General features: G+C 36.9%; 1 protein-coding gene across 1 annotated transcript in view; it reads left to right on the top strand.

Moving 5' to 3' along the window:
- SEPTIN10 (septin 10) overlaps window positions 1-8,822 on the top strand; it is a 74,369-nt gene extending 65,547 nt beyond the window's left edge. Inside the window, exons 9-10 of the mRNA XM_090269932.1 lie at window positions 3,291-3,423; window positions 8,631-8,822. Coding sequence (XP_090126058.1) covers window positions 3,291-3,423; window positions 8,631-8,822 — 325 coding nt within the window. The remainder of the gene's footprint in view (window positions 1-3,290; window positions 3,424-8,630) is intronic.
- The last annotated feature ends 6,410 nt before the right edge of the window (window positions 8,823-15,232 follow it).

Genomic DNA, 15,232 nt, shown 5'->3' on the forward strand with positions numbered 1-15,232 from the left:
TCCTCACTTTTTGTTTCCTCTTTCTGCACCGGTTGACTGTTTGTTCCCTCCCTATGTTCCGATTTGTTGATTTGATCCCTGGCTTTCCCTTCCTCACCACTTGTCTTGTATGTATTTTTGTTCATTTCAGCAGGACTAGCCTTCATTCCTTCTCTGTCTTGATTAAGTCCTGCCGTTAGGTCTGTAAGCTGCCTTATGGCTATAGCTCTGAACTGACCCTCAAAAAGATTCTCTATTTGTTCATCAGTCAAGTCCTTTATTTGTTTTTTCATTAGGTTTATAATTGGTATTTCAATCATTAATTCTGCCATTCTGACCGTTTTGTTTATCTTTCCTTCTTGGGCGGGGTGCTGTCACCTCCCACTCTATATTGGACGGAGCCCTGTGCACTCATCACTATCCGGCGACCTTTCTCACCACACTGGTGCTTTGCGTGAGGACTGGGGTCCAAGATGGATTCCCGCTGTCACTCTCCGCTGAGAGATCAGGACCCTCCTCCTTTGTCTCCACACCCTCCGGGCCTCGCAGTCTGAGACAATGGGGGTCTGCCTTCCCCGGTGTTGGAGTTGTGAGCTGGTGTTGGAGTTGAGAGCCGAAGGGTCTGGTCTGCAGCCAGGGCCGGCCCCCAGGCACTTCTCTCCTCCCCACAAATACGGGTGTCTGCTTATCAGGTCCCGCTGCTTGTTGCTGCAGCTGCTGCCTCCAGCACAGCTTGATCTTTCAGCCATGGTTTTGCCCTTCCTACCTGTCCGGACGAGCACCACTTGTTTATAACTTCATACGTTGGACTTCCATGTAGCTTTATTTTCTGGAACTTCTGGTTATTTTTGGTTTTGCGGTAGTTGTAGTCCTTCTTAGTTGTGGAGGGAGACAGAGCATGTCAGTCTATGCCTCCATCTTGGCCGGAAGTCGGCAGTCATCATTTTTTAATCTTTTGCTGAGACTTTCCTTCGGGATAGTCTGGTTATGGTGGTTAGGAAGTTGGCTTTGAACAGGTCTGATCTGGTTCTTATCCCAACTTTTAACTTACCAACTGTGTTACTTTAGGCAGATTATCTCTCTGAACTTTAGTTTTCTTACCTATAGAGCAGAGTATTGACGCTTGTTCTTCATGGTTGCCATTAGCTGCTATAAATTAGGTAATGACAGAGAGTAGTACCATGCTCATAGTAACAGTTCAATAAATATTAGGTTTTTTGATGGGTAGATTTATTTTCCTCCTAAGCAACTCAAGTGCTTATATAAATACATTAATGAGAACTTTGTAAAACTTACATTTGATATGAATTCAAGATGTTATTTAAACCAAGTTTGTCATTAAAGACTACCAGCCCAGTGTAGGACCAGCAATATGTGGTGAAATTTCTGAAAATGCTTAAAGTATCCTAATAGATTCAGAGGCTTCTTTAAAATAAGGCCAAAACAAATAGAGAAAAACAAGAAACCTAATAAAAACTAAAACGACTCCTTAAGATTTGAAGTATTTATTTGGTTATCTAGAGCATTTTATATATTTATAAGTTTTACTCTTTTTAAACTTCTTATTGCATTTATTGGGCTGACATTGGTTAATAAAGTTACATAGGTTTCAGGGGTACAATTCTATAATACATCATCTGTATATGGTATCGTGTGTTCACCACCCCAAGTCAAGTCTCCTTCCATCATCATTTATCCTCCCTTTACCCTTTTCTACCTCCGCCCACCTCCCTTTCCCTCTGGCAGTCACCATACTGTTGTCTCTGTCTGTGAGTTTTATTTTTATTTGCTTAATCCATTCACCTTTTTCACCCAGCCCCCCAACTTCCTTCTCTTCTGACAGCTGTTTGTCTATTCTCTGGATCTGTGAGTCTGTTTCTATTTTGTTTGTTAGTCCATTTTGTTCATTAGAATCCACATATGAGTGAAATCATATGGTACTTGCGTTTCTCTGACTGGCTTATTTCACTTAGCATAATGTTCTCCAGGTCCATTCATGCTCTTAAAGGCAGTGTTTAGGGTCTCTGCCTCCTCTGAGTACCCGCTATGCATACCCCACTCACTAGCAGCCATGATGGCTATTGTTCAGCATTTCTTACTCTATTTTTTCTTTGAACTTAAGAATTCTTACTTAAAAGATTTATTTTTCCTGTTATAATATTTAAAATAAGTAAAATAACTTATCACATTTTAAATTGGACAGTCTTTGCTCTACTTGATTAAATTTTGGTCTACGTCCTGACAATTTCTGTCATTAAATGAACATTTATGAAGAAACTGAAATTTCTAGAGAGCTCTGCTGCAGAATTGGGTTACAAAGATGATGATCTATTAGAAGAGAGGCAGATGGGATATAAATGCTAGGAGAGAGTTATAAGCAAAGTGCCATGGAAATGCTTGGAAGAACAGCTAGGTCTAGCAGGGGAGGCTGAAAAGGACTCTGTAGTGGAAGTTGCATTTGAATTTGACCTTATGAAGAGCTGGGTAGAATGAGGGGTGGGCTGGGAAGAGGGTAATGACACTGGAAGCAGAGGAGGTGCAACAGACTAAAGCATGAAGTGAGTGGCATGCTAGGAACAATGAATAGATTGGTATGGCTGGACCTAAGGTGGATTGGATTTGTTTGGTAAGGAATGAATGTGGATAGATGGAATTAGGCCATGTTGTTAAGTTTCTTAATTGCTCTTTAAAAGAGGTAGCACCTTGTTTTGCAGATAACATCACTGTAATGCAGGGTAAAAAGGTAGTGAGCTCAGTGGTCTTGGTGAAAAATTTTAGGAGTGACAAGAACAAAGTGAAAGAAAAAAGAACTGAAAGCCCAGAGATCAGTTATAAGATTATTGCAATAGTGAAGGCAGAAAATCACAAACATCAGGTTGTGCTGGAACAGGATTGCTATAGCCATCAAAAGACAATTTAAATAATGTTTCAGGGTCACAGACTGAATTCACAGACCTTGATGATCAGATACAGAGATAAGATAAGGGAAGTATCAAAGATGACTTCAGGACTTTGAGCTCAGTTTCCAACTAACAAAGTTTGAAAGAGGACTTCCCTTTGTGGTAAAATGGGAGTACTTATTGTGAAGGACTTGATAAAGCAGAGTTTTCAAAATTCTAGTGCTCTGACAGCTATAGCACTGGTGGCTTTATATGATTCCTACTATAGGAAATCTCATGTTTTGGTTGCTTTATGTAAGAAGATATTGATTGGCACATGGTATAGTTACGAGGCTTAACCTGAGATATTTGAATTTTTGCACATGTGTTATACCATCTTTTTAACATGAGAGTACTACAAAAACTGTTTAGTCTTCAAGAGACCTACGAAGCCAAAAGACACGAGTTTTATGGGGAACTCCAGAGGAAGGAAGAAGAGATGAAGCAGATATTTGTGCAGCGAGTGAAGGAGAAAGAAGCCATACTGAAAGAAGCTGAAAGAGAGGCAAGTACAGTAGTTTAATGGGATTTGCATTTTTTAGGTGTCCTATTAATATGGGAGGTTTATCTCAAGAATTTAGTTGAGATGCATTTGTAGACTAGTTGTTAGTATTTTAAAAACTAGCTATTTTAATACATGGTCTTTTAAAAAATCATAGACTGAAATCAAATAAAATTTTTGGCTTTATGAGCAAATGGTCATCCTTTAGAAGTGTCTTATCAAGGACTTGTAATAGACCTGTTTACTAAGAAGTGTTTTAAATAGCTTAACCATGAGCCAAAAACGTTTTAGCTCTGGCTTGATAAAGCCTTTTTTGAGGGTTTTTGAGAGTTGCTGGAATTTTGTTTTGCTATGAAATGGGTAACTATAAAAGCTGTTTAAGAAGCATTTTGCGTTCGAACTCAGGCTTTCTGGATAAGTTCCATGGTCTAGATAACCTGTGGATGCCTTGGCTCAGCTAAACATGAGCAGTGAATTTCTATAGTTTTTTTTACTTCTCATTCTTAAGGCAACAGTTTTAGTTTTATTTGTGTTAAGCTATTTTATATAGAGCTATAGACCTAACTTCAATGGCTACTTTTAAGTAAATGGCCACATTTCAGACGAGGCTCAGAAAGGATGAGCTGAAAAAAAGGATTTCCAGGAGAAGACAGAAGTGTTAATACAAATGAACTTTAGAACACAATAGTTCTTGAAGAGTTATTTGTAATTTAATTTTACAATTTCAAGTATACTTACACTACTTGATACTTAAATAGTGGTTTTGTAAAACTAATAACCTACTAATATATCTTATTTGTAATTTGAATTTTGATCCTTTCTTTTGAAAAAGTGAAAGTACAGAGCACCTAGATTAAGCACTGAACATTTTGCCATCTTTATTTTATATGTGTGTATCTGTGTGTGTACATATGCATATAGTTTTCCTTGGTCATGCACAGCTGGTTGCAGACATCATGGCACTTGATATCTGGGCACATCAGAGTGCATCTTTGAAGCTTAGGTGTATTTTTCTTCATAACCATAGTAACAATATTATACCTTAGAAAATTAATAGGAATTCCATAATCTCACCTAATCTCCAGTCTATATTCAGATTTTTCCAGTTGTCTCAAGATTGTCTATTATTGTTTCTTTTTGTATGTTAATATGTTTTTGTTTTGAAGCAGAATTAAATCATGGGTCTCATATTTATTTTTGGGTCTTTTGTTTCTTTTCTTTTTTTTTTTTTTTAATGCCCCTCATCTTATGTATTTATGTATTTATTTATTTATTTTATCTTGGCCCGGTTCTTTATTTTTTTTAAGTACTATTTTTTTTATTACTGTTTTTCAATTACAGTTGTCCTCTTCTGTTTCTTTAGTTTCTTTTAAACTAGTCCCTAGTTTGTAGTTATTTTTGAATACAAGTATGGGGGAAGGAGCTGTGATGAGTAGGAAATAAGGATGCTGATATTTTATCTTTAAAATGGTAGTAGACTAAAATTCTTTCAAGAATTTCTCTCTGATATATTGTGATTCGTAGTTTCTCCAATAAAGAGATGTTGGAGAAGTGGTTTATAGAAGAGTTTTAATTTAAAAAATCCCATACAAGAATATTTTGCTTAAATGTGTATTATTTAAAAGGAAATTAAAAATTCAGGGTGACCAACAAGTGCTGGCAAGGATGTGGAGAAAAGGGAACCCTAGTGCACTGCTGGTGGGAATGCAGACTAGTGCAGCCACTATGGAAAACAGTATGGAATTTCCTCAATAAACTAAAAATGGAACTGTCTTTTGATCCAGCGATTCCATTGCTAGGATTATATCCGAGACTCCTAAAACACCAATTCAAAAGAACTTATGCCCCCTCTATGTTTATAGCAGCACTATTTACAATAGCCAAGTGCTAGAAACAGCCGAAGTACCCATCTGTAGATGAGTGGATCAAAAAACTATGGTACATTTACGCAATGGAGTGCTATATAGCAGAAAGAAAGAAGGAACTACTACCGTTCACAACAACATGGGTAGAACTAGAGAGAATTATGCTTAGCGAAATAAGTCAGGCGACAAAAGACAAATATCATATGATATCACTTTATAGAGGAAACTAATGAACAACATAAACAAATGAGCAAAACTGAACCAGAGGCATGTAAACAAGGAGCAGACTAACAGTGACAAAGGGGGAGGGGGTGAGAAAGGGGGTAAGAAGGAGAAGGGTCTGGTCAAAGAACATCTATGAATGACCCATGGATGTGGACAGCGGGATGGGGATTAGACTATGGGAGAAGGGGTGGGCAAGGTTGGGGAGAGCAGTGGGGAAAAAGTGGGACAACTGTAATAGAAAAACAAAAATTTTTAGTGGGGGGAAAAATATGAAAGCAAAATAAATAAATAAATGAGCCAGCAAATCCTACCCCCCCCCCCAAAAAACTTCACATGTAGGAAAGTGAACAAGAGAAAATGTAAAGTATGGAAATGCAATTTTTAGTGAATATGAGAAGGACAAGGATTTTCCTTCGAACTGTATATTTTTCTTCCTACCTGATCCCTCCAGAATTTGAGGGGGAGAAAAATTCAGGGTGATCAAATAATTGAAAAAACTCTGTTATAAGTGCTTTGTAGAGTTTTATTTTTGTGATTCAAGTGCTATTTTGGGTCGATTATATATTAAACTAATAAAGAAGTTAATATAAAACTAAGTTGCCAACAACCAACATTGTCAAAGGAGTTCTAAACTTTTAATTACATAGCTTTAGAGACAGTATATTACTGCCTGTTTCATTGATATGGTACCTCATGTCCAGTTTTCATGCTGTAAAGCCAATATAATTGATACTTTAGAGACAGGGTCAGTTGGTTTCCTTTCCCCCACTGCAAGAAACAGTACAATTTATCCCTCAAATAAAGCACATCACCATCATTAAATTGTTTCTATTTTCCTGTGATATATGTATGTCTGTCATTAATTTTTCATTTAATTTATGCCTCTCCTATTTCCAAAAGTATTTTAGATGATTTTCAATAAGAAATACAGCTGCATTATAACCCCAAACATGAGAGTACGGGAGCCTTATAATGCAGAAATGCAGAACAGGAAGAAGGCGTTTGCCTGTAGGTACAGCCAAGAGCCAAGGCACAAGGTAACACAGACAGCCTTCCAGGCAGTCAAGGCAAAAATGGACCACAGTGAGGTACAAAGCTCAGATACAAGAAGTATGTTGTCTCTAGCATTTATTTCTAACAAACAGATACATTTAAAAGGGTCATTGAGCAACAGAACGTGTAACATCCTTACAAGTAGTGTTTACAAAATATATAACAATGTCTTAAGAGCACAATACACAAAAGGTTATTTTTTTTAACTTTCTGGATTAGTATTTGAAAATATGTTTGAATTAAATGCCTATTGCAGTGAATAATGGAACCATGAGTAAGTGCTTTGTGTATAGGATAGCAAAAGCTGTGAACTCCACATAATATGAATAATAGTCACATTCCCAACTTTGCCACTCCCCCTTTTAAAAACATTTTTCTTCCTACAGTTTTTCTGGAATTTTTATCACCCTCATGAATGAAATATGAAGTACTCTCTAACCTTTCAAGATATCTGTGTATGCATATGAAGTATGCATTTAAATAATCAGATATATTCACGTAAATATAAATCTGCCCCTATATTCTCAATTTCTAAATTCCATTCTCCATGCTGCTCCTCTCCCAAGTTTATAGGGGATGCACACACGTTCAAAGAGCTGTAGACTTTATACTACTGACTTGAGTAACAGTTAGATGAGTTCCATCCTGTAAACACACACAACACACACACTTATATATCCTTTTATAGAAGTAAGGACCATTTAAATTTTTTAAATGGATTTTTTAGAGAGAGAGACATCGATTTACTGTTCCATTTATGCATTCATTGGTTGATTCTTGTATGTGCCTTGGCATATCAGAAGGACACTCTTAACCAACTGAGATACCCAGCCAAAGCTAAGCAGGAACCACTTAAATAAGCAAGTACTAAGAAACTAATGCTTCTCTGAAATGCCATCCTTAAGACTAAAAAGATCTTAGGTTAGAAGGGCCTCACTCAAGCTGCTTCTTAATCTGCTTCAACCTTATTCTGTCTCTGTTTAAATACTTCTGACAGAGGGTTTACTGGCTCACTAGACACCTATTCCATACTTGGTACATTTAAATGTTATTAGGGCGGAGTTCAGATCTCCATTTTCTACTGTCAGCCTCTGATTTTTAGTGGTGTTTCCTCAATTGTTACATGCCATCTTTTCTAGAAACCAAGTTTTACTTTTTGTATGAATGCTAGATTGCTGCCTAGAACTAAACATACTAATTTAAAGTTTATTTAACCAGGCTAGATGATCAGAAAAAAAAGTCATCTTTTTAAATATAGATTTAGAATGCTTATATTTATTGCACACTGCTGATTCATATTGAGTCCACTGAATTTTTTTTTTTAGATAAACAATTAAATCACTGAAATCTTGTGTTTTAATGTTGTAAACTTGTAAAACCCATTTTAATGGCTGCATTGAGTGTATTCAGCACAATATTTTTTTTAACTTTATTTCTATTAGACACAGGCTATTTTTTCCCATTATGGGATAAATTCTACAATGAGTATTTTTTTCCTGTGAATTTAGGGTTTCTTTATTTAGTTTAAATTTCAAGAAAGTCAATGATTGTGCAAAAATTGTTAAAGATTTTTAAGGTTCTTGATTTTAATTGACAATTTTGCTTTCCAAACATATTTTTCAGTATAACTTTAAATAACTATTTCACTACAAATGATAACTTTATTTGGAAAATAAGGGTTTCTTTTTCCTTATTTGCTAACTTGATTCTGTAATTTGGGTCCCTCACTTTTATTGAGCATGAGTTTTAGAAACTTTGCAAAGAGGCTTTGTGGAGAAACTATAGCAAGAAAAAAAACTTCAAGAAAAGGTCAAGTGTTTTAAAAACTCAAGTTTATTAATGAAGTTGTAGTTTTTTATTATATTTTCTTCATGCATTTTTTGCATGGGAACTCATTTAAAAGTAGTTACGAAGGCAGTCTCATATGTAAATTTTTCCCTGAAGCTTTGGAAGACGGTGTAGGTTACTATGTGCTTTCCTGAGCGGTGTGTTTCTGAGTGGGAGAGTGTTCCTGTGCCTTTGCTGCCACTCTCTGTCAGTAGTGAGAACTGCACCTTTGTTTCACAGCTACAGGCCAAATTTGATCACCTCACAAGAGTCCACCAAGAAGAGAGAATGAAGCTTGAAGAAAAGAGAAAACTTCTAGAAGAAGAAATAATCTCTTTCTCTAAAAAGAAGGCAACCTCTGAAATATACCAGAACCAGACCTTTATGGCGATGGGCAGCAATCTGAAGAAGGACAGGGACCGTAAGAAGTAAGCCATCTCTAACCACCCATCTCTGGTAGCCTCATCCCCATCACTTCCTGTCTCAGTACCCTTTTCGATCTTTATAGTGCTTCTCACTGTCTGTTTCCTATTCCTTGTCTGCCTTCTGTGGCTAAATGACAGCTCCTTGAGAGCAGAGACTTTGTCCTTCTTGTTCACTGCTGCTTCCCTAGCATCTAGAAAGCACCTGGCACATATTAGGTGCTCATTAAATATTTGGCAAAAACGAATGAACTAAAAAAAATACATCACAATATAAAAAGGGTCAGTTACCTGGGGAAAAAGTCAGCTGCTCTTATTTCATAGCCAAGCCTATGGCTCTAATACATATCAAATAACTGCTGACCTACCATTAGTTACATTGAATTTTATGTCTAATTGGAAGCTTTATAATTTCTTGTGGAATCATGCATGTACAATAATACTTGATTTTTTTAAAAAACTAATTCTTAGGTTCACTTTTAAAAAACAAATTCTGATAATTTTGTGAGAATTTTTATTTTAATAAGGGAACCAGGCTATCGATTCGAACTCCTGTGCTTTGATGTCAGAACTTGTGAAACCCATGGTGGACGTAAAGACACAGAGGAAGATAGAGAGGGTACCAGTACAATGGGGCGGCCATGAGTAGCATTTGGATGATATTCTCAAAGCTTATAGGTTTGGGGTATGTGTTACAATAGAAATTACCAAAGTTTTAGAAAATAAGTTTTTTTTCCCTCTTTTGTTCTTTGTGTCCTTCATTTTATTTCTCCCACTTAAAATGTCCTTGTCAGTTTGCTTATCTGACTGTTCTCAAAATTCATCATTGACTTGTCCTGTTGAGAATGCTTCTTTGTGGGTTTCTGCCTCAGTTTACTCCAACTATCTCTGCTCTAGGAGTATCAAGTCCTCCTTATGTTCCTCACAGAGCAACACTTCTGGTTTAACTATCACCACAGCTTATTACAAACCCAGCATTTTCAGAATATTGTAACTCAACTTCAAAATAATTAGGAAAACATAGCATTGGCCCATGGTAACTTTACAGTTTTGAAATATGGAGAAGTAAATCCACAGGGTTTTGACATAATTTACCTATGGATTTTATAGCTTTTTTGGGAGAAAAAAAAGGAATTCTCATGTATGATCTCTAAATATAAGCTCCACAAGGGCATGGATTCAGTGTTTAGTTAATGGGTGTATCTGTCCCCAGAGCCTAGAACAGTGCCTGGTATATAGCGGGCATCCATTATTTGTCAAATACAATATTTATTCAAGTATTGAATTTCAAAAGAAACAGTAAATTAATTTATTATTGCTTTTAATTATGTTTTAAATTACAAAGCTATGGGACCTCTTACCTTCTTTTTATCTTAATCCAGTGTTAATAAAGTTGGGTTCTCCCATATTTATTTTATATATGAAAGACAATTTACACTTAACTTTTGGAAATTATCATCCTGCTCAACTTGAGAACCATTGGTGAGTTGTTGCTGACAAAATCAGGGCCAGGCTCATAGTTTTTTGAGAGCCCAGAATTCATCTTCAAGAAAATAGAGTTTAGTGTGGGGTTTTTGGTTTTTTCCTTTCTTTCCAAAGTTCCATAGTTAGATATCCTATAGAATATTAGATATATGTTTGCTCTTTTCTGGAAAAGCTTTATAAAACTAATGATTCTAGTAATTTTTACTTCCTGTATGATTTTATATTGTACCAATCAAATGCTTTTTTTTCTTTCCAGCTCCAATTTTATGTAAAACAAAGGTTCCAGATCAACAGAAAGTCATCACCAGCAAAGTTATTAAAATGTTAAAAGTATGCTGTGATTTTTCATGCTCTTTTTATTTGCTCTATCTGGCAAATGGCCACAATTACTGCCGTTTATGGAAAAATGCTTTTTTAAATTGTAAGTTCAATGCATAAGCCAGAGTGGATGATAGAACTTGTATATTCACTATTGTTAGTAGTGTTTAAGTTGCTAGTTTGTGATGAATCTAGGTCATTGTTCCTGCTCTCAATTTGTTGTCACTTTGCAGAACATTGTACCACAGAGTAGTGCCAGTGCCACTGAAAATAGCGAACTCATTCATATTATGGCTGTCTGATTGCATTCATATTCCAAAATGAACCTTTCTTAATACAGACTAAAGTACGTGGAAGTCTAATGTCTCAATAGTTTTATATAACTTCTTAATTTTTGATATAATTACCCAGTTGATAACATGATCCTAAGCTTTTGTATCCAATTTTATATAACATGATAGTCTTCCATGCTTCAGTGAAAAGAAAAAGCATTCAAGTATATAAACCCTTTTTCCAGTGATGAGTACTTTTGAACCTGGCTGTTAATCACTGTATTTTCATTATGATATAGAATATAGTGGTGCTTAGAACTCTGTCTTTTGGGGGGAAAATAATAAGATTGAATTATCTTACTAAAAATATTACTTAAATAATAGCTATGAACATCTTAAAGATATAAAAAGTTAGAAAATTCATATCAAAAGGAATAATTGAATTCAGTGCCTTAGTAGTATTCTCAGAACAATTAACTTTTCTTAACATTCGTAGGTATACAGTTATTTTTTGTGCTTAAATGTTCTAAGTAAAGCTTGACATTTACTCTTGACAAGTAAAATATATCTACATATTTACTAAAATGTGTTTAAGTTACATAAACCTTTCTTAAAAACTATCATTTAAGGAATATTTCATCAAAAATTAGTTCATTTAATTATATGTTTGAATTATTTTAAAACAGGAATATTACCAGTATTTTTCAGTATTTTTCAATGGTTAACTTAGCCTATGTTAGATTCTGAAGAGCATTGTTGTTATTGTTTTTTGAATGAAGCTGAGTAAGTTGCAAATAAAACCTTTCATTTTCTAGCACAGTTTATCTGGACAAATATTTACTTTCCATTTTTATTTTATTTATTTTGTATGTTTTATTGATTATACTGTTACAGTTGTCCCAATTTCTTTTCCCTTTCCTCCCCTCCACCCAGCAACCCCTCTCCCTCCAGCAGTCCCCCACCACTAGTCCATGTCCATGGTTTGTGCATAAAGCTCTTCTCAACATCCCGCTGTCCATTCCCCACCCTCCTACTATGCTTCTTAATTCCTGCACCATTTCCCTCCCTCTTCCCCCTCCCCCCTTCCAGCTGACCTCTCCCCACATGCTCCCCATACCTATGACTCTGTTCCCACTCTAGTTGTCTGCTTAGTTTACCATTGTTTCCATTCACTAGTTTCTGTTGTTGATAGTTGTGATACTATTTTCATTTTAATCTTCATAGTTTTGATTTCCTTTTTCTTAAATAAGTCCCTTTAAAATTTCATATCATAATGGCTTGGTGATGATGAACTCCTTCAGCTTTACTTTGTATGGGAAGCACTTTCTCTGCCCTTCCATTCTGAACAATAGCTTTACTGGGTAGAGTAATCTTGGTTGCAGGGCCTTGCTTTTCATCACTTTGAATATTTCCTGCCAGTCCCTTCTTGCCTGAAATGTTTCTTTTAAGAAATCAGCTGACAGTCTTATAGGTACCCCTTTGTAAGTAATTCTCCTATTCTCTCTTGCTGCTTTTAAGATTCTCTCTTTATCCTTAACCTTTGGCATTTTGATTATAATGTGTCTTGGTGTGGTCCTCCCTGGGTCTAGTTTGTTTAGGACTCTCTGTGCTTCCTGGACCTGTATGTCCATTTCCTTCCCCAAATTAGGGAAGTTTTCCTTCATTATTTTTTCACATAATTTTTCAGTTTCTTGCTCTCTTCACTGTCTGGCAACCCTACGGTTCGGATGTTGGCACGATTATAGCTGTCCCAGAGGTTTCTAAGCGTTTCCTCATTTTATTAAATTCTCATTTCCTCCTTCTGTACTGGTTGACTGTCTCTTCATTATGTTTCAGTTTGTTGATTTGAACCCTGGTTTCCTTTCCTTCACCACTTGTTTCATATGGATTTTCCTTCATTTCAGCCAGGATAGCCTTCATTCTTTCCCTGTCCTGTTTAATCTTTGCTGTCAAGTCTCTGAGCATCCTAATCACCAGTGCCTTAAACTGTACATCTGTTAAGCTCTCTTATGTCCTCATCCATTAGGCGTGCTATCTGCTCATTGCTTAGTTGTCACTGGGACCTTGACCTGCCCCCACTTCTGGGTCATAGTTCTCTGTCTCCTCACATTTCTGTGTTTGCCTCTGTGATTTGGGCAAGGGTTATCCCACCTCTTACGTTATAGGGGGCAGAGCCTTAGCTATTCATTAGCGCTGGTGACTGGTTCACTGCGTTTCAGCGCTGTATGTAGGGGAGGGGGTCTGAGAGTGAAAATTGCCAGTTGCCGCCGCTTTTCCAGGCACTTCTTCCCCTTCCCATACTAAGCAGGCTGCCTCCTTTTTGAGACTGGCAGCTTCTTCCTCTACCCCAACCCCCACTTGCTTTAACAGTCAGAAGCAATGCGGCTCTATTTTCCCAGGCTCTGTAACTGCAAGCTGTGTGGTCTAGTTTCAGGCTGGGATCGTTTCTGAGGTTTAAACTTTATGACTGTGTTTTTTGTCAGGGCTGCTGCTAGACATGCCCATCCGCTGCTCTCCCACAAGCTGCGCCGCCTCTAGCCGTGCTGCAGCTAAGCACCAGCCCTGCAGCCACTGCTCCATTTCTCTTTCTCCCTGTCCCAGCTCCAGGCCTCCTACCTTTCTGGTTGATTATTTCTTCTTTATTTCTTGCTGAACTTCCCTGTAGTTTTGACTTTTTGGATTTTTGGGGATTTTTTAATTTTGAAGTGGTTGTAAATTTCTTCTTAGTTGTGAGGAGAAGCAGTGCATGTATTTATGCCTCCATCTTGGCCCTACTTTCCATTTTTACATTTGAAATACACAAATGTCTCCTAGCCTTTTTAAACTGTAGAAAAGTAAGTTATAGGTATCACAGATAAAGCTCTGAACTTTCTTTTCAGGATCAGTAATGCCCAGGTTCTGGAAGGTGGGAGCAGGAGGGCTGGCGAGCTCCTGAGGGCAGGTAGGCAGCCTATTATACAGAGGCCAGCCAATGCCACAGCACTGAGCACTAGCACAGAGAGTGTCATCCAGGAAGCTCAGTGAAATTATGAGAGGGGTGGTTATTCATACAGCTATCCTAAACTTTAATAAAGTTACTTTTAAATGTAAGATTGGTTGTTGACATGGTCAAACAAAGTCAAGTTTCTGGTTGAAAAGATTATGGAAAGCTGCCTAAGATTGCACTTAACAGAAGGGTGATCACTTTGTTATTAATGACTCTGCCATGAGACAGACTCACCACATGTGCTTCAACCATAGTGTGAATCTTTTGTTTATTTCATCTATTTGGGATTTCGGGTATGATGTTATTTTAAAGGAGTTGCACTGCAAAGAAAAAAAAATTAAGACAATTGCACTATAATGTTCAAATTCTCCTTACAAACTGAGTTATTATACACTGATGCTTAAATTAATAAATTTCGTCGGAACAAAATAAAGCTGAGCATGTTTTGTTTATATTTTTTTTCCCATAAGGCATGTGAAACAGAATCGTCTCTCACTACCAACCATTGATCTTTGTACATACGGCCCTGAATTTTAAAGCTCTTTCACATAGACTATTCTTGCAGGTTCAAAACAACACAAAGGAAAAAGCGTTACAGGTATTATTATCATCCCCATCTTCAAGATGAACTCAGTTTTGGCCCTGTGTTCCTCTTGGGCTAGGAGGCTATCCATTCTCTTGTGGAGCAACCACAACAGTAATATGACACAGCAGATTTATTCATAGAGTACTCTCAAAGGCACTCCTGCCTCTATATTCACAGAGCACAAGAGAGGGTCCAGGGAAATGAGTGGGTCTTGAAACATTGGAAGTAATTTTTCAAATGTAGGAACTGAGAAAAGCAATCCAGGTACAAGGAGTAACATGTGTTTGATAAAATCTGTATACTCTGGAAAGTAGCTAAATACGAATAGAGTATAGGGGAGATGTGGGACATGAGTAAAGGTGAGGTTTTAGAGGTAGACTGGGAACAGATTAAGAAAGTAAGACCAATCCAGCAAGCAGTAGGAGCCATGGAAAGATTTGACTTTATGTGGTCAGCTATTTCTCCAGAGTTCATGGGAAAGATAAATTGGAGGAGGAACTACGGTAGGGGCAATCTGATTCATTAGACTACAGTCTGGGCCAGTAGTACCCTTTTAAAAAATATATATTTTATTGATTATATTGTTACAGTAGTCCCAATTTTTTCCCCTTTGTTCCCCTCTGCCCAGTACTCCCCTTCCCTCCAACAATCCCACCCCCCTCAGTTCATGTCCATGGGTCATGCATATAAGTTCTTTGGCTTCACCCTTTCCTATATTATTCTTAACTTCCCCCTGTCTATTTTGTGCCAATCAATTATGCTTCTTCAAACTT

The sequence above is a fragment of the Furipterus horrens genome, unplaced genomic scaffold (assembly GCF_987537825.1).
Source record: "Furipterus horrens unplaced genomic scaffold, mFurHor1.1.pri manual_scaffold_3, whole genome shotgun sequence".
Lineage (NCBI taxonomy): Eukaryota > Metazoa > Chordata > Mammalia > Chiroptera > Furipteridae > Furipterus > Furipterus horrens.